Source organism: Camarhynchus parvulus, chromosome 5, assembly GCF_901933205.1.
Source record: "Camarhynchus parvulus chromosome 5, STF_HiC, whole genome shotgun sequence".
NCBI lineage: Eukaryota > Metazoa > Chordata > Aves > Passeriformes > Thraupidae > Camarhynchus > Camarhynchus parvulus.
Window position 1 is genome coordinate 6,456,283 of NC_044575.1, and position 24,049 is coordinate 6,480,331.

General features: G+C 39.7%; 1 protein-coding gene across 4 annotated transcripts in view; it reads left to right on the plus strand.

The window, feature by feature from the left end:
• GALNT18 (polypeptide N-acetylgalactosaminyltransferase 18) overlaps positions 1-24,049 on the plus strand; it is a 233,656-nt gene that overhangs the window by 143,363 nt on the left and 66,244 nt on the right. For all 4 annotated transcript variants that reach the window (XM_030948748.1, XM_030948746.1, XM_030948747.1 and 1 more), the window contains 3 exons: positions 14,220-14,403; positions 15,292-15,489; positions 18,265-18,379. In XM_030948748.1, coding sequence (XP_030804608.1) covers positions 14,220-14,403; positions 15,292-15,489; positions 18,265-18,379 — 497 coding nt within the window. The remainder of the gene's footprint in view (positions 1-14,219; positions 14,404-15,291; positions 15,490-18,264; positions 18,380-24,049) is intronic.

The window sequence follows — 24,049 nt, forward strand, 5'->3', positions numbered from 1 at the left end:
TTTGATCCCAGCTGGTTCCGGAGCGATTAGTGAGTGCTAGTGCATATCAAATATCAGGTCCATTTCACATCATGAGGGAAGGATATTCTTGATGAGAGCAAAAGGATGGGGGAAGAGGAATTCATCAGGGAATGGTCACATGAAAACAGTGGTGGTGTGGTTTAGTATTGAAGGGACATGCATGCTTTTGAGTTTTATCCAGGGATAACTAGTACCATGCTCCCTAATTAATGTCTTTAGATTGACTCCCTCTCTGCTAAGATAAACTGATATAGTCTTTGTTTAGCCACCTGAAGGGATTAAATAAGGCATGTACAAGATGAACAAATCTTTATTAGGATTTGATACAAAAAACCTTTTCTGAAGCATGACTGCAGCACAACAATTTTAATTAGTTTTCACAAATGCTTCCAATTAACACATACAGTGTTAGCTTTTCAGCTACCAAGAAGATTCACTCACATAGCAAATAAAAAAAGCTTTTTTATAAGCTTTCATGCGCAGCTTAGCAAAAAGACTGAAAATAATTTCTTGTTAGAAGCTGGTAGTCTTTTTGCTTTTCAGAAAGTTGTTAGCTTTTGCTGTAGGTTTGAGCTTTTTGTTCTTCTGGATGGTAATAAAAAAATAGAAAAAAGAAAAAAATCTCACCTGCCATGTTTTTCAAAGAGATGTTAGGAAACCAAGTGCTTCACCTGATTTGTCTGTGGTGAAAGACAGGAACATTGACTAGTCTCCAATTTGTAGTATTTGAACTGTGACCACTTTTTGTTTGCCTCTTCAGGCATTTTGTCATATGCTTATGGCATTTACTGGAGTTACTTATTTTCCTGATTTGAGTTCCCTAATTGGAATTGCAGCATGTGGTTCAGGTTCTTCACATTATCTGCTATTGTAGCTCAGGTAGCAAACCCTGCCAATTCCTTTGACAGCAGCTTTACAAGCAGCTCTTCTGAGGGATCTTTAAAACTCTCAGGTAGAAATACTGTGCAGAATGCAAGTGGCTGCATTTGATTTTTTGTTTATGTCAAACTCCTCTGTGGAAAATGCTGGATTATCTATGTGGTACTGCTATGAAACCAAAAAGTTAGTGCTTAACATGATTTATTCAAATAATGTTAATTTGTCTTGTTTCCATGAGCAGAACCTTGCTTTAAGCATGCTGGATCATATATACAGAAGATATAAAGAAGAAATTAATTACACTTGGTTTAGGCCACTTAACACTCTCAGTGTCTGTAGGATTTCTGTGTTTGCTGTGTAGGGTACAATTTACACATTTTTAACTTAACACAGAGCAGGTTCAGAAAGTGGGGGTGATGTGAGAGCCTTGGAGTTGGTAGAGCCACACTCCTCAAGAAGCTTCTTGCTATTGCTGTATGGAATAAATGCTGCTCAGGATTTTTAAGGTTTGGATATTAATTATAATTCTGAGTTTAGTACCCATGGAAGCAACCTCCTCCTGTGACATAAGAATAGAGCTGTATAAACCCTCTGAGTTTAACTGAGATGAATGCTACGTAGGAAAATGAGATCATTACCCAGTCCAAAGTTGTTTTCAATGTAACATATTGCAGTATGCAGACAAGGTAGAGATTTAATGCTCATAGAATGAGGCAATTGAATCATGGAATTCCATTACAAATTTAGCTGTTCAGGGAGCGTTCTTTTGAAGATGCTAAAGGGTTTAAATCTGAGAAGTCAGGCATTAACTGTTCTGAAAAATGTGGATATACTGCAAATCAAACTGCAAATCATTGCAAATAAAATCCAGTGCAAGGAAATTAGCCATTATCTGTGCAAAATCATTATTCACAGTGAAAGGTCAAACAGGATACTGGAAGAATTGAATAGGAGGTAGTTTCAAGCCTTTGGATATCTATAATAAATGGAGTCTGGTAGGTTTTCTGCAAAGATACAGACTACAGCACCGCTGACTGAATGAGATACAGGTAGTACTTAATGCTAACAGTCCTTCCTGGAAAAGAAACCCTTTAAATTTCCCAAGTAATATTTTATGTCAATGACAGGATTCAGAATTTTAAGATGTAAAAAAATAATAATGTCAGTAAAAATTAAACTGGTAGCTCTTATGAAAGTCATTTAAATTTGCTGCAATTTATTGAGAAAATGAAGCTATTTGAAAAATGTGGTGGGAGAGGGCCTGGATACAAGTGCCCATGTGCATAGTTTTCCACATGAGCAATCATTTTCACACATCCTGAGTTGTCCTTAATGGGCAGTGACTGATGGGTCCCAAGAGTATCTCTGCTTTGACCACAGGTGTTCAGGCCTTGTTTCAGAAGGTAAATTTTGAAGTAAAGGGCTACAATTAAATAACAAAAAAAAAAAAAAAAAGAGAGAAAGAAAATAAACTGAAATTATTGTGAATTCTGCCAGAAATGTTGAATGAACCTGGTGCAATATATCTAAATATTAGCAGGAGGCACTGTAATCCAAGAATATTCTCCTCAACTTTTGTTTGCTGAATACTTAATGAAAAAAAAAGGAAGAAGCTTTTAAAATGTGTTTGTCAAATTTAGGCACTCTCTTCACCTGTGGAACTTTTCTTTAGTGAGATCTCCTAGGATGTGAGGCAGTTTGGTGCTGCTTTTGATGTCAGTGCATTTCCTGTGTCCCTCACCCCAGCATGCCAGGAGTGCTGCCCTGGGCAGTGCCCCTGTCAATGCATGATGATCCAGAGCGAGGAACTGGTGCCAGGCAGCAGGTGAGGAACTGCTGTGTATCTCCTCCTGCTGTCTCAGCCAGCCCAACCAGCTCTGCTTTTGCTGACAAAAACAGAACCTGAACTAGTAGCCCAGCCTGCTTCCCATTGTCCAGAGCAGGAGCTGTCCTTCCCTGAAGTCCCAGCCATCGTCAGAGTAACCTGGAGCAGCCCACGCGCCTGAGCCTCCAGCTGCTCACTTGGGTGGAAATCCAGGAGCTGGAGCCGGTGGATTCTGTCTGTCCTGGGTTGACTTTATAGTGTTTTTATCCCCAATTGTGTTTATGCTGAATAGTAAGTTTTGCATCTTTAAGACTTTTTGCAGAGAGTGAAGGGGGCAGAGAAGAAGCTCAGTTTGTTTTCAGACACTTCACTCACTCCTCCGCATTGCTGCTCCTGGACTGTGCTGTCTGCGGATGGACAGACAGTGGGACAGAGCTCTCTTTTGTTTTACTTAGTTTAGCTAGCTGAGGCAAAGAAGTTCCCTGGACTGTGGTTTTTTCCCTTTTCTTTGGCCCTGTTTAACCTGCTCTGGACTGAACACCCAGGGCAGCACCGGCAGCTGCACCTGTGGCCCTCCAGGCCGGGCCTGGCCTGCGACATTTCCAGCACTGAGGGACTGATCAGAGCCTGAGTGAGCTGAGCTGCAACCCGGGGAGGGACTTTCTCAGTTTGTCATCTCTTTTGGAGCAGCAAGGGGTTTTACTGATGAATACTGTTTAGGTTTTATTGTATTATTGTTTAATAAACAAGTTTTTTCCACTTTTCTCCAAGGAGGTATTTTCTCCCGAACTGGTTGGGAGAGGGGCTGATTGAATCTGCTTTCTTAGAGGAGCCCCTTTGGGGGTTCTCTCCCAAATTTGCCCTGAACCAGGACACTGTCTTACTTCAGTACAGTAAAAATACACTTCTACTGCTTATAATGTAAAAAAAAAATATATTGGCTTTACTGCCAATTACTTCTAGGATGCAGGAAAGGCAAGGCTGCTGCGTGCTCTTGTGTGTGTGTGTTTTATGCAGGCAAGGTTTCCACCCTGCTGGGAGGCATACTAACAGCCTGATTAGCTTACTTGAGTTTTAAAATAATATACTCCCACTTAAGCAGGATTTAACCGAACTCTTCCCAGATTGCAATAGGATGCTAACATCAATGCTGTTCCTGTGTTGAATTGAAAAGGTATGTCGAATTTTAGTTCAAATTACTACCTGGCTTATTTTTAATGCCTAGCCTTTTTTCTGAAACCATCAGGATTGCTGCTGCTGTCCTTCACATGTTTCTGATGCAAAAAGGCAGGCCATAAAAAGCAGTTGTAATATAACAATTAACCCCCAAACGTGTCCTTAAATTTTTGGTTTGATTATGCCTACAAAGAAATTTTCTGTAATAACTGATGAGAGGCTTGGAATAATTTGCAATATGGTGATATATTTAAAGATACAAATTCTATGATATTGTGTTCTTTTAAGACTTGGAGTTCAGGATTTTTAGGAAGCAGTGGATGATACAGTAGTGTAATAAGCAGTTTTCTTGGAGATCACATGTGCTCGATTTAGAGATTTTCCACAGGTACCAAATAGTACCATCCCCTTATTGTGTCACTCCTAAGGAGTAAGCAAATATGCTAGGAAAGAAGCAAGACAGAATTTGTTGCTTTAATTTGAAAATGTTCATAGTTGTTTCTTCCAAAAAACATTTCTATCTGTAGATGGAAACAAACCTTGTGGCTCTTATGGTATTCTAACCAAATAATTTCTGATTTGAATGGAGGATTTACAGGCATAAAAACTACTTGGATTTTATCCATACTTCAAAAATGAGCAGTTGTAACTTCCAAGTTCTTCAAAATGATGTGATTTAAAAGCCATGACTTATGTAGCACAGTAGCTGCCTCCCAAGTTGTCCCAAATAAACTTGGCAGTGTTGCTGAGGTGACATTCCTCAAAGGGTTGTACTGGAAGTGCACTCTGAAGGCAGCTCTTTGCTTGCTTAGAAGGTGATGGGGTAGGCCCTGCTCCTTGCCAGGTGAGCAGGATTTGGTGGCTGTGCGGGTAATAAATAGTGTTTGATAGAATTGTTCAAGACTGTGTGATAAAATAACAGGATATGTGAGAGCTGACTCTTCAGAGGTGTGATTTGAACTTGCACTTCCAGTGACATCAGGTGTGATGTTGCATTTGGGGCCCCATGATGAGCCCTAGACATATGACAGTGTTTTCTTAGAAGTTCTCATTGACTTCAGTGACTCCAGTATTTCTCATTTAAAATTTTTACCTGCAAGGGGTATTACCTTATCTACTCTGTCTGTATTGCCAGAGATGTATTAGCTATTAGAATAACAACCAAATTTGCCCAGATATGGATAATTTCCTTTCATTTTTATTCTCAGAAACATCTTGTGTGACAAACATCTTGTATCTGCAGCTCTGCTGATAGAAAACAAGTCCTTTTTATGAACCAGTCCCACCTGCTGACAAGAGCCCTCCTGCCCAGGCAGGCTGTACTTCTCCTTGGTGGATTGGGTGCTGTATTGCTGTTGCTGTGTGGATTGCATTATTCTGCAAGCAGCCTTTGAAAGGAGAAGATAATAGCAGGTCGCACACAACATGATCACTGGTGGCCAAGAGATCAATCTTTCTGGCTTGGAATATGGACAGAACAGTTTGCATCTGATGTCTAGGAGTTGTCTGGTACAGTAAGAGTCATTCAGTGAAAATAAAAAGCTACCAAATGTAACTCTACATTTGGGCAAGGTTAAAAAAAAGGAAAAGGCACTGTGAAATAGTGTTATTGCTGTTCTGACCCTTGAGAATGCTTTCATAGTATAATCAGGTTTTGTGCATGTTGGTTGGCTCCCAGGAAAGGGATTCTATGCAACAAATATAAAGTTAGATTATAATATCTGATATCAAGTAAGGTTTTAATAAAAATCAACATGGTATGCAAGGCTAAGTCCTATTGATTCAAATCAAAACCTTTTAGTGCTCTGTGTCATTCTTTTAAATAACTATTTAACAGTGAATATTACTTGATATTGTTTACTTGGACCTGTTTGGATTGCACAGATCCCCTTCCAGCAAGTATTTGGTGATTGCTTTGTTTCCTCTTCCTTTTATAGTCCTGTTCTCAGAGAGAGATTTGATCCAGAGAGCAATATTAGCAGCTCTGTTTCATCCAGTTCTGAGTATTTGCATATTCCATTTCTAATGCAACTTTTGTGACTAATTTCCTCAGAATCTGCTCCTGAAATAAAGTAGTTGCACTTGGACTAGTGTGTTTTAATTGGCAGGGGGTTTTGCCTTGTGAATCTGTTATCACAACATGAAGTGCCATGCTGTTTCTTGGAGTCAGGATTATTTATCAGGATTATTTTTTTATTATTATTTTCGGGATTATTTATCAAGTTTACAGTAGAGTGAGCAGCTTGCTGCATCTTATGAAAGTACAGAGGTTTCTAATGTGCTCTTTAGATTGGTTTTTTCTTGGTTTATATAATCTGATCTGGTTCTGTTCAGGCATTTAGTTTCTTTTCTGAATAGTGATTTTCCACACACATCCAAGAAATAGCTTAGAATTAAATGCTGTATATTTAAAAAAAAGTGCCATTTGGATTACTGGAGACAGCTGGGACTAGAATGCATTTCTCAAGCACTTCTTTTAACATTTAAAGGTCATTTTACAGATGAATCCAGGAACACTAAGGAATGAAATGATGAACTCAGAATTTTGGCTGATGCTATTCCAGCAGTGTGTTATATCAATGTGTCAGCTCTAGTGCATGATCTTGGTGCTTGTTATGCCTCTCACTCTACAGCCCCTTTCTAAAACTATTGTATCGAAATAAACATCAGAAGTGATTCTTGCATCAGATGTGATATAAGTATCTGACTTCAGCAGTAGTGCTTATTCCTGCCCTCATTATTGTGGTCACATTATTGTGGCCATGATCCATGCAGTAACAGCCCCTAAACAGGAAGCAGTCATGCCCTGGAAGCTGGACTAGGACAGCATTCCTGCTGAGATTAATTCAAGCATCCAGCAATCTGTACATCGAGTGGAACCATTAAGTTTATATGATTAGGTCTTTATTTAAAGATCCTTTGAAATTTAAGCAACTTTCTAGGATTCCAGGTATGGCCCTGAAGGGATAGATGGCAGCCTCTGTCCCTCTGGTGTCTGTGTGGCTGGTGGCAGCTCCTGGCAAGTCCCTGTTCTGTGTTTAGCTGTGTTTGCATGTTCCACACGTGCACACCTGACTGGCAATCTAAGAAATGACATTTTGTGCCTTTTTATTAGTCCTGCCTTGCCTCTCAAAGAGCTGGAATGTTCACCTGAGGGGAAATTTGTTTTCTTTTCCTCTCTAAATGCTAACGCTTCCCTTCAGTAAGCCCTGCTCTGTACTCAGAGGTAAGCACGTGAGTCTCCCATTGTTGGTGGGATGGAAGGACAGTGTTCAGTTCCTTTGGTGCAGTGCATTTCTGTTGACATTAGCAAGATCCCAGATATCAGCTGCCTCTTAATTCTGGCTCAGGGATGTGGAAGAGCCCTTGAATCTGCTCTGAATCAGAGTTCTCAGGGCTCCATATGAGCCACAGCTGAAAATGCGGAATTACAGCCTTAGGGAAATCGTGTGGTGATTATGTGCAGCCCTGGGATTTAGGAGATCCAAGTTCTATTCCTCCCCTTCTCCAACTTCTGGTGTCACCTTGGAGATTCATCTGACATCTCAGTTTATGTCTCCGTCTTGCAAAGTGTTGGGAAACTGCTGCTATAATGTGGACTTGGTGATCCCTAAGATGGGATGCACCTTACATGAATCAAATGCTGTGAAGACAGATACATACTCAAACAATACTCAATAAATAACAGAAGGGGAATAAAAGGGACTTACAAGCCTTGTAATAAAGACAGAAGATTAGTAGTAACAAAAAATAACAGCTGTAATATTTATTTCTTCTGTATCCCCCTCCTCCATAACAGAGTGTTATCTATCAGAGTTTCAAAAAGATAATTTTCATAGTTCTTTCCATACTTTTTTGGAATTTATTAAGGCACAGCAATATTTCTGTGTAGGACTTAATGATCTGAAGTGTGGTATCCCATTTTCATGGCTGAGACTGGACATATATGTCCTTTAGAAAAAAACCAAAATGGACCTAAGTAGTGAACATGTCTGCTAGATGGCTCAAGGAAGAGTTGCTGGCACAGATTTCTTCTGCAAAGCCTATTTTTTGTTGGAAGCTGTTTAATTGCTGTTTTGAGGTGGATTTATTTGCTGTGTGTTGTCCTTTTGCTATAGGATTCCCAGGACCTTACACGAGGATTCAGTGAAATGCAGAGGGATGTTTGTGAAGGAGCTGAGAATGGATCAAAGTAGTCCCTATTAAACCCCTTGAAAACTTCCCATTCCTCTGTATAGATTCTCCTGGGCAATTCAAAGGATGAGTGTGTGTAGGGGTAAGAGGGGAAATGCATTTCTTTTCCCTGCCTTTACTGTGGGAGAAGGGTGCTGTTCATGTGCTAAAGAAACCCTTGGCTTGTAATCCAAGATGAGAGCTGTAATAGATTGTTGTAGGCAATTTATCTTAGTAGGCCTGAGGAGGTCTGACAGCAGCTGGGACTTGGGCTTGCTGAATGCAAAGGTTGTGACTGTAAAAGTTCATTACCCTCTCTATCTTTACATGTGGGTAGCCTAACTTCTGAGATTAGACTATGCATCTCTGTCAACAGTGCAAGTTAGGTATGGGAGTGGAGGAGAAGATTCCGCTGCTTTTTTGTTTCTGATGTCTGTCCAGATCAATTCCTTGCATCACGTTGGTAATTTCCCCTGGGTGGTTTATCTATTACCAGATAACACAGGGCTATTAAATACGTGTGCACAGCAGGCACTCCTTATCTGCTTGAGTCTTGTTACCCTCTGCTGCAGACATTCTCTGTACACATGTGCATTACAAATGACATGCCTCTGTCTGGTTATAAATATTTTCTATTTGGAATTATCTGCTTCTGCTACAGAGATGAGAGGTGATCACTTAAGCGTGACAGATAAGGGACCAGAGGTAAGAAAAATAAAAATGATGAAGCACGGAGCTGCATACGTAATAAGTGATGTAATCCACATATCCTATTAGATAAAGTGCAACAAAACAGGTTCTCTTATATGCCTAGCTGCTGCCATGAATTCAAGTTATTACATGAATTCAGGCTGGTTGCCTACAGAGGGACTTAGGGGTAAGAAAGGAGGGGTTTTGCAGCAAACCTGTTAAAACAGGTTTTCTTTATTTGCCAGAAAGTAAGTTAGCTATGTTAATACATGTTAAGGTTGGAAAAGCAGCTCTTCCTGTTCCTAAGACTCAGAGCCAAAAATAATTGGGTAAAGAAGATAGAAATTCTCGGTTTATAATTAATTGGCTTGTGTGAATTCTGTCCTTTTTGCCAATTTACTGGTCTTTCATGCAGAAGTAAGATGTACCTGATGAGACAGAGGTTTCCAGTGTGGCAGCAGCCCTTGTGAGGAAACAACTTCTTGAGCTGTGCCAGGTGGCTGTTTTGCCCTCCTGCAGGGCAGTGGATCCTGTTCTGACCTGCTGCACAGGGAATTCAGGAAGGCTCTGGGATCCTTGCCAGAAGCAAGCTGACCAGTGGTCTCTTGGCTCCAAATACAGGCATAAACTCCTCCTGTATTCTTGCAGGTGCTGTAATGATCTGCCTTTAAAAGAGTCCTTTATGATCCAAGGAAATGTCCAACACTTTCCTTTACTTGGGGACCAGAGTGTGCCTAGGCAGCTCAGTGAACACACAGAGATTAAAACATGAATTGGCAGGATTTTACCCCTTTCATATAACATGTCAATCCACTGTTTTTGGCACAGTTGTTAATTTAAACCTAGTTCCGTATTGAAAAGTAATTATTTCCCTTCACAGTAAAAGAAGCCATGTTTGTGCCAAGGGCCAAGGTGAAGAGGGACATGGTAATTCCCAGGCCTTTGACATGAAAGTAAATATTTCTCTAAAGGAAGAGCACAAGGTTTGCAGAGATGGCAGTAGCAACGCAGCATGCATTGCTGGGCCAAAGTCAGCAGGGACTCTTAGGCTTTAGAAAATGCTGAGTGTTGCGAGTGTTGTTTATTTTTGTATTTGTTATTTTAGCTCTTTTGGCAAAGCTACAGCTGAGAAAAAGGTCAGTAAAATGCATGTCTCAGCCAAACATAGTGGGGCTTCATAAATGTGGTTGTTCTGAGAGATGTAAATTCATTCAAGCACTCAGAGTGGCAGTATGGTAAAGTATGAAAGTTCCTGAAAGTTAGCCTTAATTAGCTGTTCTTTAAGCTCCTTCTCCATGACTGTGAGGCAGTAATTTGTTATTTATGGCAAGGCTGTCTGTATTAATTACTTTGAAATTTTAAGTCTGGGGCCAGACCAAAAGCTGCTGTAGGACACTAAGGGGCTGAGGCACCTGACAGCACTGAGCATCGAACCTGCTCACTTCTCAGTTTCGTGGGGACAGAGGCTTACAAAAGGTAGCCCACTTTATGCATCTGGATAAAAAGCATGATCTGTAGATGGTTTTCCATTCTATAAAACGGGGTGGCTGATGCCTCTGACTCCTCATGCTCCTTTCTCCATCCTGTGCAGTTTCTGTTGTTTCCTAAGAAGGCAAAATCACGTGAATCTTTTAGCACTGCTTTGTCATACTGAGTAGGAGAACTTGACAAACAAAATCTTTGTCAATTTGTTAAAAATAAACAAACAACCTCTTAGAAGAGTTTGAACTTAATTATGTTAATATTAAACATAATTATGGCACACTAATTATGTTTTCTGCATTTGTGAGGATAGTTGTGCTGTGCTCTCCAGACATCTGTCCTATATAGAGACAGGTGGTAGAGTGCAACATTTCCAAGTGCCATTTTCCCATTCCATATATGGCTGCTCTTGCATTCCAATTGCAGAGCCTCATTCAGCTTAGTCAAATTGAGTCCTTATTTGAGAGATTCTGCACTGAAAGGCTAATGTATCTATCTTTATAAGCCTGTTTGTTTCCATAATTAAACACTGAATCAACAGTGTATTGAAGATGACACATTTGCCTACTCCTTGTCTTCTCCCTGTGGTGACATAAAACTGTGAAGCACAATAATTAATGAAGAAGCCTGTTTATTATTCAGGCAACATATCTTGAAGTGGAAAGAAAAAGAACTTGGGTTAAAATGATATTGCTGAAGACCATCAGAGCCATAGCAAAGTGTTCTGGGGGGAGAGTCCCATCATTCAGGCTAACTGGACTGGGTGCTCTGAAACTGTCAAATACAATTGAACTCAGATTTCTCATGTAAAACTCAGGAGGACATGGAATGCATGGGGAAAAAACTGACTCAACTCTTCTGCTAGGGCATCTTTAAAATGTTTTCCAAAATTGTGACTTTTTAAACTTCATTAGCATGTTGTCTCTGTCCTGTGGCTGAGTGAAAATAATCCATTTTTTTCACAGCTTTATCTTTTCTTCTGGGACAATCTGCCCAATAGGTCTTGTAAGACAAAGGGTGCACATAATGCTCTGCTCAGCACTCTGCCTTTGCAGAGCAAAGCTGATCTGTTTTAAATAACAAAGGCCAGAAAGTGCCTGACTGCAAACTACTGCTCTGTCTCCTGAGGTGATCCTGAAGCCCAGGGGATGGTTCTTCCATGCTGACTGACCATGGGTAAGCCTCCAAGGCTCCCCTGAGATGCTCTCAGGCCATCCACTTCGTTTGCAAAGAGCTGCAGTGTAACCAGAACATCAGAAGCGTGCACTGCCTAGTGAGTGTCACAGCTCTGATGTGCAGCTGAAGTCACACTGGTGGCAAGCCAAGGTTTGGGTTCTGTTCCATTTCCATCTCTTTCCATTCTACACCTAGCTATGAAATAGATTTTGTGTTTACTCAAGCTTCTAAAGTCAGTCGACATTAGGAAATGTGTAAGGCAGGAGTAAGAATAGCCCACTTACTGAAATGGAGTGACTGAGAGAGCAATGACTCTGTCAAGGCTACTGATTTTCGAGTCCTTGATTAGAGCCTGCTTTCCTTTCACATGTTTCATCCTTACTGGTGATGCTGCATTGTTGTGGCAAATAAAGCCTCCTGGTATTGCAAAGCTGTGAGTAGCCACTTACACCAAGAACAAAGCTTTAATCTTCATGTTTTGATATTCACCCTCTGCAGTGCTGCATTTTGGGAATAGAGAACGGGTTTGTGCTATTTTTAGGTGCATAGAATTACAGTAATGTAAATGTCTTCTTTTCAATGTAATGTGCTGTTAGCTAGTGGTTGGTTTGATAGTTCTGTGCTTGCTACAAATCTCTGTGTGTTAGGGGGTGAGCAGTAAGAACATGTGGTTTGGCACAAGCATGAAAGAAATTAATGTGGGGTTTTTTTTACTTCATAAAGGAGAAAAAGCATATTGATCAATAAGCAGCAAGTCTAGTACTAGTACAAAATAGAAGAGTGCTCTATGCTATGTAAGTGGCTCATAATGTTTATTCTAGGTGATGTAGTCACATACAAACAAATTGAATAGATACTGACAATGTAATGTTGAAAATTTTGGGAATATATCCAGTCAATTCCTAAAATATTGCCGCAGTTTTTAATGTTGTGATGGACATGATCAGCAGACCGTTTCTTTTTAATTCTTGTTATTATGAAAACCTGTAAGTATCAGGATTTTTCTGTGGTATTCTTGGTTCATGCAGAGTTCATTGACACAAAGGTACATTGCATGCACAGTCCTGCAAGGCCTGAGAAACCAGCTGCATCACACCTGCTGGATGTCCAAGAGTCTTTACAAACAGGGATGAACTTTAGGATGAACTTGTACTTGATGAGCTCTGTTGTTCTGTCAGCTCAAGAGGGCACACACACCCCTCCTTTCCAAGGATGAACGTTTAATATGGCTCATAAAGTGTGCTTGCTTTTAATTTTCTATGCCATTACCTATTCCAGCATGCTGGTTGTTCAGATCTGTTGAGGGCGGCCAGCTCCCAGAGTGGAAGGCTGATTTCTCAGTTTCTCAAATTGCCTGGGCTCGATGGCAGGACACCCCAAAATTCACTTGAGAATGTATCTGAGAGGGTTGTCCAAATGCTTCCTGCACTCAGGCAGGTTCGGTGCTGTGACCATTTCCCTGAGGAACCTGTTCCTCAGGAGAAGTTAAATGGCTTGCTCAAGTTTTCACAGTCAGCACTGAGCTTTAATGCAGATTTGATAATGCCCAGTATAGCATTATAGCCACAGGAGCATTATTCTGCATCAGAGCAAAGACATTCCTGGATTTGTGGAGAGATTCAGAATAAAGGGAATTTATTGTTCCTAAGGGAATTCTGAGTGATACCGTAATGTAAATAGAACATAGGAGTGCTAATAAAGAATAAAGTGAACAGTGCTTTCAGTTAATAATAATTGTGAAGACAATATTTATACTTCACATATTGCATTTTCTCATTCAGTGGTCTTTAAACAAGAGAGATAATAGCTGTTGATCTAGGGATTATTATATTTTAATTAGGAATGATTCTTCTCTAGAACTCTTACTGGTCTTTGTTTTAAGAGCAAAAGTTGTTGAAGTTTTTAGTTGAGACAGAAACCAGTTTTCAAAGTTGATAAAGAAAAATGGAAAGAGGAAAAATAATGCATTTTATTCTTACTTCTCTTTTTTTCCTTGAAATATTGGTAGAGAAGATTAATGGAAAATACTTAGGCTTTTTATTTTTTTTCCTGGACATATAAGACAGGTGCCTTGTTTATTGTTACAGTAAAATAATATGCTCTTATGTAGCTATGACATTTCATTTTGTGGCATGTTACTGTCAAAAAGTGCCAGGATTCTGATGGCAGTCATGTAGGCTAAATAGTTATATCTGAAATTTTTTTATTGCTAAATAATTCATGGTTCTTCTTTTTGTTTGCCTCCTTTTAGACTTGACTATTTGAGAATTCTGAGTAGCTGTGTGAAGGGCTACTCCTGTTTTACTGAAAGTGTGGTATTCATATTCTCTGAAGAGAGGGAGATACAATTCTCTCTCCCAGGATTTTTCCTGTGGAAGGCAGTGAGAAGCCTCAGAGAAGAGGAGAAAACAATTCTTATCTCTACTTGCTGGGCCTGTTGTTTGGCACATGTGGGACGTGTTATGGAGATTGCTTAGCAGAAATGATTTGTTAGCTGGACACCAGTGAGGGTTGTTTGGATTGATTGGCCAATTGGGTCAAAGCTGTGTTGTGACTGTCTCCAGACAGTCATGGGTTTTTCTTTAGTAGTATTTAGTATCTCTTTAGTATAGTTTTAATATGGTATTAGTGTTATATAATACAGCTTAACAAAGCATTTGTTCAGCCTTCTGGAATCATGGAGTCAGAGCACATTATTCCCCGGATGGGGGTCGCTTGTCTACGACAGAAAGAACAGATTTTTACATCTTGTCAACCTGACATTTCTTGCTAACACCTAATTCCTCCCCTTCTACAGAGGAGCTCAAGGAGAAGCTGCAGAAGTATGTTGATGAGGTGAATGCCCACAAGCCTGGTTTCATCAAGGTTGTCCGGCACAGCAAGCAGGAGGGGCTGATCCGGTCCCGGGTCAGCGGCTGGAGAGCAGCCACAGCACCGGTCGTCGCTCTCTTCGATGCCCACGTGGAATTCAGCGTGGGTTGGTATGTGCCTCCTTCCATTTCTCTGACCCGGGTACCTTTTCCAAGCACTGGTGGTAAATTACTGACTGGCATTCCTCTTGCATTTAGAGGGTGAGTTAGAATTCTGAGCTTTTTAATGAAAATTCAGACATAATCATGGACACAAGCAGGAAAAATGTGTTTGTGCTGTGTAATATGATCTAGATCCATTTCTATGGTTTGAGTAATCTGCTGATCTAATTACAATGTAGCTAAATCATATTAGAAAACTGCACATTAAAAATCTCCTCCAGTAATGTAACCCTTTGCCCATGAGGGTGAATGTATCTTCTTTTCATTTAAAATATTATGTTTCTTTTATGTTCTGCAGTGTAAACAAAGAAGTGCTATTTTGGCCACTCTGCAAAAGTAAACACAACTAAAATAATGTATTTTAACGTGTTCAGTCTGGATTTAATATCTCCCTTGCTCCTTCAGTAAAAATGATGGTAAAAAGGCAAAAGCTTCTGTCTCTAGGATAGATCTATTATTAACTCTGATCCTGATGTCCTTGATAGTGTTGAGAGCCTGAAGTTATCATTACTTGGTAGCAAGGGTATAAATGCTCTATGATATGCAGATACTCATTTCTTCCATCCACAAGCTCAAATCAAGGTTAACAACAGGGCACCCTAGAGAATATGTTGCAGTGTGTTATTTTGTGGCAAATCCTGCACTGTTAAGAATCCATCTCAAAGCAGAGAGGGCTCTGAATGGGTAACAGCTTTAGACTTTGCTCTTTCTGAAAAATACAGCATTGGCTGCTTTATTGTTTATTTGGTGGTGGACTGAATAGTCTTTAAGGGCTCCTTCCATCAGTGCTATGCTTGTATTGGTGTAATCTTAACAACGTATTTCTTTTTTTTTTAGGGCTGAACCAGTGCTCACCAGGATAAAAGAAAACAGAAAAAGAGTAATTTCTCCATCATTCGATAACATTAAGTATGATAATTTTGAAATAGAGGAGTATCCCCTCTCAGCACAAGGGTTTGACTGGGAGCTGTGGTGCAGGTATCTGAACCCTCCTAAGTCCTGGTGGAAACTGGAGAACACAACTGCTCCAATAAGGTAATAAATAGCTAAATTACAGTGTCTAAAAGCTCTCCTGGGTGTGACAGGGGGTGAGCGGGGTCAGCTCTGTGATAGGTTTTACTGACTGTAAACTTCAAATACTTAAATGTCCTTGATGCCTACACAGTCATCAAGAAAACTCTTGTTTTCAGTAGATGTTTTTAAAGGAAACTTTTGTTTTCAGTAGATCTTTTTAAATAGGTTTCCTACCCAAGTGGAAAGGTAGGTAGGGCTGCTCGGCAGCACTCCATTCTCCAAATGTCTTGCCTGCTAATTTAGTGCTTACAGGCCAGAAATGGAATTTTCTTTGCAGTTACATTATATAAGCAGAGTTGATGTGACAGCTGTATTCTTTATAATGTTGTCACATAGGTGTACAGCTGTGCTGTGTCCCAGGAGTTAATGTCTGGTCACTGACACTGTGAGCAAAGGCTGTGTTGGGTCCTTGCTTTGGGACAGTCTGGTCTGTACTTTCTCACCATGTCCAGAGTGTTGTTAGGCTGGTACAGAGCAATACCTTTGTCTCAGGGAGGGGAGTAGTAGCCTCTGAACCCACTGAGCACCTCTGCTGAGGTTACAGGCCTTTCTTGTAGATACACGTTCATTCCAAGGAGGTCACTGGTACCTGTGCTCCAGCTCCCTGCAGAAAGAAAGTGTGAATGCTGTTTTTACCTCCTAAAAGCAGACTCAAACAGCACTGGCAGCTATTTTTCATCCAGTAGCTATCTTTGCAGGCAGGCACCTTTCTCAGGTTCTGTCAGTTTAACACTCTCTGAACTGCACTGACCTATGAACAGAACATAGAATTGGAAAGCAGGAGATAAAAATTAACAGGTTTGCCACAGACAAATGTAAAAAGGGGTGATGATTTCCACATCATTAGAAATAGTTATTGCTATTAATGAACTCTGTTGACACTATAAAAATTTTCCTGTGAAGACAGGTTAAGAGAGTTTGGGTTGTCCAGCCTGGAGAAGAAAAGGCTCCAGGGAGATTTACAGCACCTTCCAGTACCTAAATGGTGGTTCCAAGAAAACTGGTAAGGGACAAAAGTAGGTAGTGATAGGACAAGAGGGAACAGCTTTAAACTGACAGAGGGCAGGGCTATGTTAGATATTGAGATGAAATTCTTTAATGTGAGGGTGGTGAGGCACTGGAACAGGTTGCCGGGGAAGTTGTGGATGTCCCATTCATGGAAGTGTTCAAAGCCAGGCTGTATGGGGCTCTAACCAGCCTCATCTGTTTGAAGATGAACCTGCTCATGGCTGGGGTTTGGAATAAGATGATCTTTAAAGTCCCTTCCAGCCCAAGCCAGTCTATGATCCTGTGATTAATTATATGGAGTAATTATTATGATTTTTAAAATTAAAGGTAGTGAAACACGAAGTAATGCACGAATATACTTTTCCATTTTACCCCCAAACTTTGTTCTATATGAAGACTGGGGAGTGAGTGTCCTTTATGAATTTCAGGTTTGTTCCCTAGCTCTTTCCCTGGCACATTTTTTAATTCAGTGCAATATGCTGCATGTGTGTGTTGGATAATTAAAACAAACACACCAACAAACAAAGCCATGTGTATTGATGGATGGTTTCTATCATGCCTCCATTATCCTTTTAGAATTATAGCAAAGGGAAGTAAGGTGCACTGAGAAATAATTAAAAAAAACAACAAAAGAAAAAGTACCTTATCATAAAAGAAGCATAAATTTTGTATTGATGTTAACTGCTGTTTTCTTCATTAATAAATACATCAAAGATGGTCTTTCATTGTTATAAAACAGGTACTATAGCACTTGGAGCCATTAATATATAGATTTCTATAGAACTCTACAATTTGTGATTAAGACAGCCTATGATCTGTTTGAAAGCAGATGTGTCCACTAGCTGTAGCTTGAGTGTTCTCCATAAAAACAGGGTGATTTCCCCTGTACTGCTAATTAATATCCTGTCATTACCAGAGTGCCTGATGGCAGCATAATAATCTGAAAAGACATATTTATTTCTTGCAATTGTGGATTATAAGGTAGGAGAGAAATGAAAAGGCTAAATGACTCTGTATCCTTCTCTACTCATAAGGTGAAATTGTACCCTCTGTGGCTGAACTCTTACCTGATTAAAATTGGTTCTGTATAGTAAAAATTGGTTGGTTCACACCATGACATAAATAGAGCTTACTGATCCAGTAAAGCTATGTGATATGTTTAGGTTTGGCTCAGGACAATGGGCTAATGTTACACTATGCTGGTAAAGGCAGGCTTTTCTTTATTCTGTATTAAAAAAATTATCTGGATGGTCCTATTCAAGAAACAATCTCTTTTTTTAGGTAAGCTTACAGATACAAGCTTTTTAGCTCTAGCTGAACCTGGCTTCTGGCTAAACACCCAGAACTGCACATCAGTGGGTATCATTTGCAATTGTCACAGACAAGAGACTTGAGGACTAAGCAAGGACAGAGACTACACCGGCTGGTGCCTCAGAAACAAAACTGGGGCTCCTGGATCTCCCACTACTAGCACTGAAATCCTTACTGCTCTGGTGAATATTTATATCCGATAATTGGACTCTAATTTCCTTCAGTGGTGTTCATTTCACTTTAGAATTAGGGATTTTAGAAGGCAAGGCTCAATAAAACTCTTTGAGAAATACTTTCCTATGAATCTGTTTTGCTGCATCATTTTACCTAGCAATGATAAATACAATCTGTGTCTAAATAATAAAATTCTTCAGAATTTATCTGCTAATTTTTGTTGCTGATGATTTATTCTTCCAGAAGTCCTGCATTGATTGGATGCTTCATAGTAGATAGAGAATACTTCCAAGAGATTGGATTACTGGATGAAGGCATGGAAGTATATGGAGGAGAGAATGTGGAGCTTGGAATCAGGGTAAGGAAAACAATTAGCCAATACTGGTGGCTTACATTTAAAATATAGCTTACTTCTTATTGCAGAGGGGGAAAGCAGTCCAAAACATGGATGATGGCATGAAAAGGAGATCCACAGCTCTGCAGACATGTAAATTTATTTGAGGAGAGAGGAGGGGAAAAAAGAGCAATAGCTCTCTTTACAGAACTTAATCTGGGACAAGGGTAGATGTATAGAATTTAGGATTGTTCTCTCAGCAGAGTTTTGCAGAGTTGATAGCTAAATCTCCCTGCTTACCTGTGGTCCCAGTCTCAGTAAGAACTGTTTCTCACAGGTGTGATGGGAAAAACCTTTCTAGATTACTTGGTTTATTTAAATTAAGAAAATCACTGTGGAGCAAAGTAGAATGTAGAGGCATTTATGCTGCCTTCCAGACAGAAGGGAATTAAGGTATTCATAATGTGCAAAAGTGCATGTATTTTCTTTTTCCATTATACACTCTTCACCTGTTTACTATAATGCAATATTGTGTGTGATTTGTGTACTTCTTTCTGTATCTCTTCACAGCTAAACACCTTTCTGTTCTCTTTGAGAATCTCTCAGGTTTTTGATAAGAGTGGAATTCTTAGGTAGATAATGGTAATGAAAAATGGTGTGGTGTGTTATAAAACTAAATTCTGAACCCTGCTAGGAAATGTAAGGGAGAGGTAACATTGTGTTTTGAGCCTTTCAGTTGCCAGAATAAAAGCATACTGTTGTACAATAGCAAAAAAAGGGAACTTACTGTAAGAATATAGAATTATCTCCTAAGACAGCAAGATATAACAAAAAATACTCATTTTTATTTCTGGTTTCTTGAAATTCTTTTTCTTCCGCCTTTTAGAGATACAGAGTTTTTTCAGCCAGGTTGGAGCACAGACCCTCTTTCAGCTACAGTAGAGCACTTTTTTAAGGAAAGGGAGAGAGAAATGCAAGACTGCTTCTTTTAATAGCATTGTTCTTCTCACTATAAGGGCCAGAGAGCTGCCTTCTGCTCCCAAGGGCCATAGAGCTGTCTTCTGCTCCTAAAAACTTATTTTGCAGCTCAGTGTTTCAATGAGTTGAAAATTAACATCACTTTGATTTTTCTGTTCTTTTTACAACTGACAAAAAATTACTGCTTCCTCTTGAGTGCAAGGAGTTTTCTCTCGGTTTGCATCATGAGATGTACCCTGTCTGGTCTGCAACACTTAGCCTTGGAGGAGTTGATTGTTGGTATGTTGGTAGATAAGGCCAGAGAGACACAATCTCTGCATAATTGAAATTTTGGAGTATGCTGGATCACTGGAATAAGGCCTGACACTGCTCTGATTTCCTTATGGCTTTTTCTCTGTCTCCAGGGAAGCAGTGCCTGACCTACATAAAATACTTTCATCTGTAACAGATTGTAGTGTGCATAATATATGCGTCCTTATCTCAATTTATGGCTTGGATCTGGCTGTATGAAAACAAATTACAGAGTTGTAATAAACAGATTGTTTAACAGTTTATTAATGCTCGTCTCACAATCCTCTGTGTGTCTGAGATCATACAAGGACGAGACTCTGTGAGGGAAGACCTCATTGTGGTCTTCAGCATCCTCACCAGGGGAGGCAGAGGTGCAGGCACTGATCTCTTCACTCTGGTGGCCAGTGACAGGACCCAAGGGAATGGCCTCAAGTTGTGTCACAGAAAGTTCAGGTTGGATATCAGGAAAAGGTTTTTCACTCAGAGGGTGGTTGGGCACTGGAAGATCTCCACATTACTTGCGTTGCTTTCAACTGCAGGGCTGATGATGAATGCCTTAATCAAAATAGTCATTGTTCTACAAAAACTACATTATAATTACAATATTAGTGCAATAAATAATGTTTCCATTTTAAAATGCTGCTCTCCAATCCGTGACTAGTATTGTTCACTGCACCTCCTCTTTCATTGTCATTTTCCTTTTTTTAAAGAAGCATCTAGATTTTTCTAGTATTCTGCTGTGTGAAAAGCATTATCATTCAGGATAATGGACAAGCAGACACTGTCTGTCCAAAATGGCTTGCTAGGGAAATTTTATGCAAAAGCTTGTAAGAGCAAACATCTAGAGGAACTGGAGAGTTTATTTTTGATTGCAGAAATAGCACATGTTAGAATCATTTGAGCTACCTGTTTATCTTAAACACAGTAAGTAGAACACGGTCCCATGTCCATATATCACTGATTTTGTTCCAGAGGATGTAAAGCTACTGTGAGGAATTAGGCCCTGACAAATGGAGACTTTTCCCACTATCCTCACCCAGGAGTTATGTTTGTCACCTCATCATCTGCACAAATATCTAGTTACTTATGTCACATAAGTTCAAGAAAATCACCAACTATTGGAAACTGTGTTTGAAGGATCCATTTTTGGCAAACCATAACAAGCCACAGAGAACAGGAGGATTATTCTCTTGATTCTGAATTTGTTTCAGAACTGCTACTCAGCTCTGTTGGTCTCTGATTTGGAATACTGTTTTAACTTCTAAGATTTTTACCCTTGTCTGTGGATTTGTAACAGCATCTGTAAAATACTAAACATATATTATTAAATAAATATTAATAGAAATCTTTTGCCTTGAGCTAGAAGCTGGCAGATGAGTTCAAAACCTGAATGCATTTGATTCTTAGAAGAAACTCTTTATTTACTCTTCAACCAAATGTTTTCTTGTAAATCTGTTTATTTGCCCCATAAGACAAAAAAGGCAGGCTGGTTGATGCAAGACTTGATAGAATCCTCTTTGAGCAGTTCAATCATTTTAACTGGGATTTAAAAATATTCATTTACTGTGAAGAAGCATCATATTTATAAAATCAAGTTAGAATGAGTGGTGCTTCTTTTTTGTTCAATCATTCCCAATTGAATGGACTTAAGTGTGCTTTTAAATTACCAGGTTGCATTTAGAGGGCAAATTGGAATCACATTCTTATCCATGTGACCAAGCAGGAGCTGTGTTGGAAACTGCCTTAAAAGAATGTGAGTGTAAGGCTGGTGTTTCTCAGTGTCATTTGGGCTCAGCTCTGGCTTGTGCCTGCACAAGCAGTTCTTGTGGCCATGGAAGACCCTACAAATCCTCTGCAATCAATTGGATGCATTCAGTCAGATTCTGCTTTGGATGGTTCATGTCTAGTTTGCAGTAGGCTTCTTAAAGGCCTCTTCCAATTCCTACTGAAGTCAGAAGAAGATTTTCCTATCAAAAACAACCCTGTAGCAATTCTTTTGTCTTTTAAAGCAGCCTACATGCTTGATAAAGCTCTGGAGTATCTGTTACAAGAAGTTCTTCATGCCATTTTTAGGGATGCCCTAACAAACACTCAGTGATTTGCCTCAGTTCCCAGACTAAGTCATCATCAGAGTCATGGGAATGCAAGCCCAGGCTTTGACTTAGAGTAATTCTGTGTGTCACAAAGACTTTGTGCTTGCAGATGAATTCGTGTTCACAAGGATATAATGGCCCTCTTAAGTGGGTAAGAGGAAAATTTATTAGAAGGTAAAAGCTCTTTAAGGGAGAAGGATTGGGTCTTGTTCCAACTAAATGGTATATCAGGACTTTACATCAGCTGACCCAGGAGGAAAATTGCATTTATAGTTAGACTGAGTGTGGCACACTACTTTTATACAGTATATTTCTGTAGTGAAATTAATTGCTTCATTTCTTGCTAGTCTGGTGGTTTGTCTGAAGACCTTTTGTGAATCTCATGCTGTTTCTGATGGTGGAGAACTGGAGGAATGCAGTTAATGAATAGAGATGGAGAAATGAGTTACTTGAGCAGAAAATAGTCCCAGTGTTCTTTGGGATATTTTCCATACATTAGAGTCCCTCTGTGGCAAAGCAAGCAGGTGTGAAGTCTGTCATGCCTCTGTCTGATCTATTGTTTTTAAATTCCAGAAGTTATTATTTGTTTGTTAGTTTTGGGCTGGGTCTTGGTTTGTTGCTTGTTTGGGGTTTATTAATGTGTTTTTGGGTCTTACCTATCTTGTTACATTTTCTCCTTCTCCTTGCCATGCTCTTGTTCTAATTCCTGCAGCAGCTCGCCAGTGCTTTGGCCCTGCCAGCACAGTGGTCTGCCCCACACCTGCTGCCTCTGAGCAGCTCTGCTTCAGTAAACTTTCATTTTCTCTCAAATGCAGGGTTAATTTTAATGTTAATCAGTTAGCGATTTACCGTGCTGCCTCACAAACTGTTTTGTTAGGCAGATTGACAGGCTGGTGTGCCAAGAGGTAGAAATGTCAGGAAAGGAACAAAGAAGATGAAGGGATTTTTCACCAAACTGCTGCGTTGTGGAACTGTTTGCATGGAGAGAGAGTAGTGGGCTGTGTCACATGTGCCTGGTGTCCCTTTCTGCCCTTGCTGCTGGGCCTCCCTTCATGGCGCTCCACTGAGCAATGGAGATCTTCCCCAAATACGCCTCAGGAAAATTAATCAAGACGTTCCCCATTCTTGCACTTGCGGCTATCATCACTTCTTGTAGCCTTAAAGCCATGTTTTTAGCTTGTTTTCAGTAAGAAGGCCAATCTCCTTTGCCACTAGAGAATGATTTGCTCTACAGAAAACGTCCTCAGTATGTGATCACAAGTGCTGCTCAACAGTACAAGGTTGGTGATGTGTAAAGGCAAAGGGCTGAGAAGTCCAAAAATAGAAATATCCTTAGTTGTTACTCTGAGATAACTTTTAAATACTTTTTCATATGATGATTTCTCTTTAAATTTGCATTAAAGCTTTAAATAGAGAGAAGTTTGTTTTGCTTTTATCCATTTTGTGAATTAAGAGGAGACTGTTTCTAGATTGAAGCCTGAAAGAAAAAAATTGTAAAGATTGACCAAATGTTACTTCTTACAAGATGTAGCTTTTCATAGCTCACACTTTCACCAAGACAAAAACTAATTCCTTAGCAGTGCAAGTATGGCGTAAGCACTTGCCTAGCACCCTGTGTAACCAGCAGTGGCTTATCTGTGTGCACAGGATTATTCCTGATGTTAATTTTGTTTTGCAAAGTGCCTCACTGTTTCAACAATTTGAATCCCAAGATGACACAGACTAAAATTCTCTATTTACAGGATTGTAGTTCCAACAAGTTAAAAGAAGAAAGGCTCTATTGAGAATAAAATAAGTAATTGTCATGCCTCCAAATTCTGCCAGTCATGACATTACTGGGTTTTTTTGGCTTGCTCTGGTTTCAGTCACTCCTACATTGGAATAATTGTTTTTCCCTCTGTTCTTATGAATGCCTCAGCAGGTAATCTGCAGCTACAGCATGTGTAATTATACATTACCAGGGAATCAGTTTTGTGGTTTTGCTGTTTCTGGGGGGAGAACATTTTATTAGCTGCTCCCACAGGAAAGAAAAGTATTACAGCAGCAGCTAACATGGGACATCACTATACCCTACAAGGAAGGATGAGGAGGCACTTGGAGATTTCTCACAAGTGTTTTTTCACCAACTGTGCATGTGTAGTTGCACATTACCAACTGGGAAGTAATATAGATATATTTATGTTTTATGAGAGGAAACTGTTATTTATAGTGGTATGGGAAATAGTAAAACAGTTTAACTCAATATACACTTACTCATCAATGGACTCAGGTGAGATGCAAGTTCATTAGTGCATTATTAGCCTCATGTTTAATGCTCTCCTGCACTTTCAAG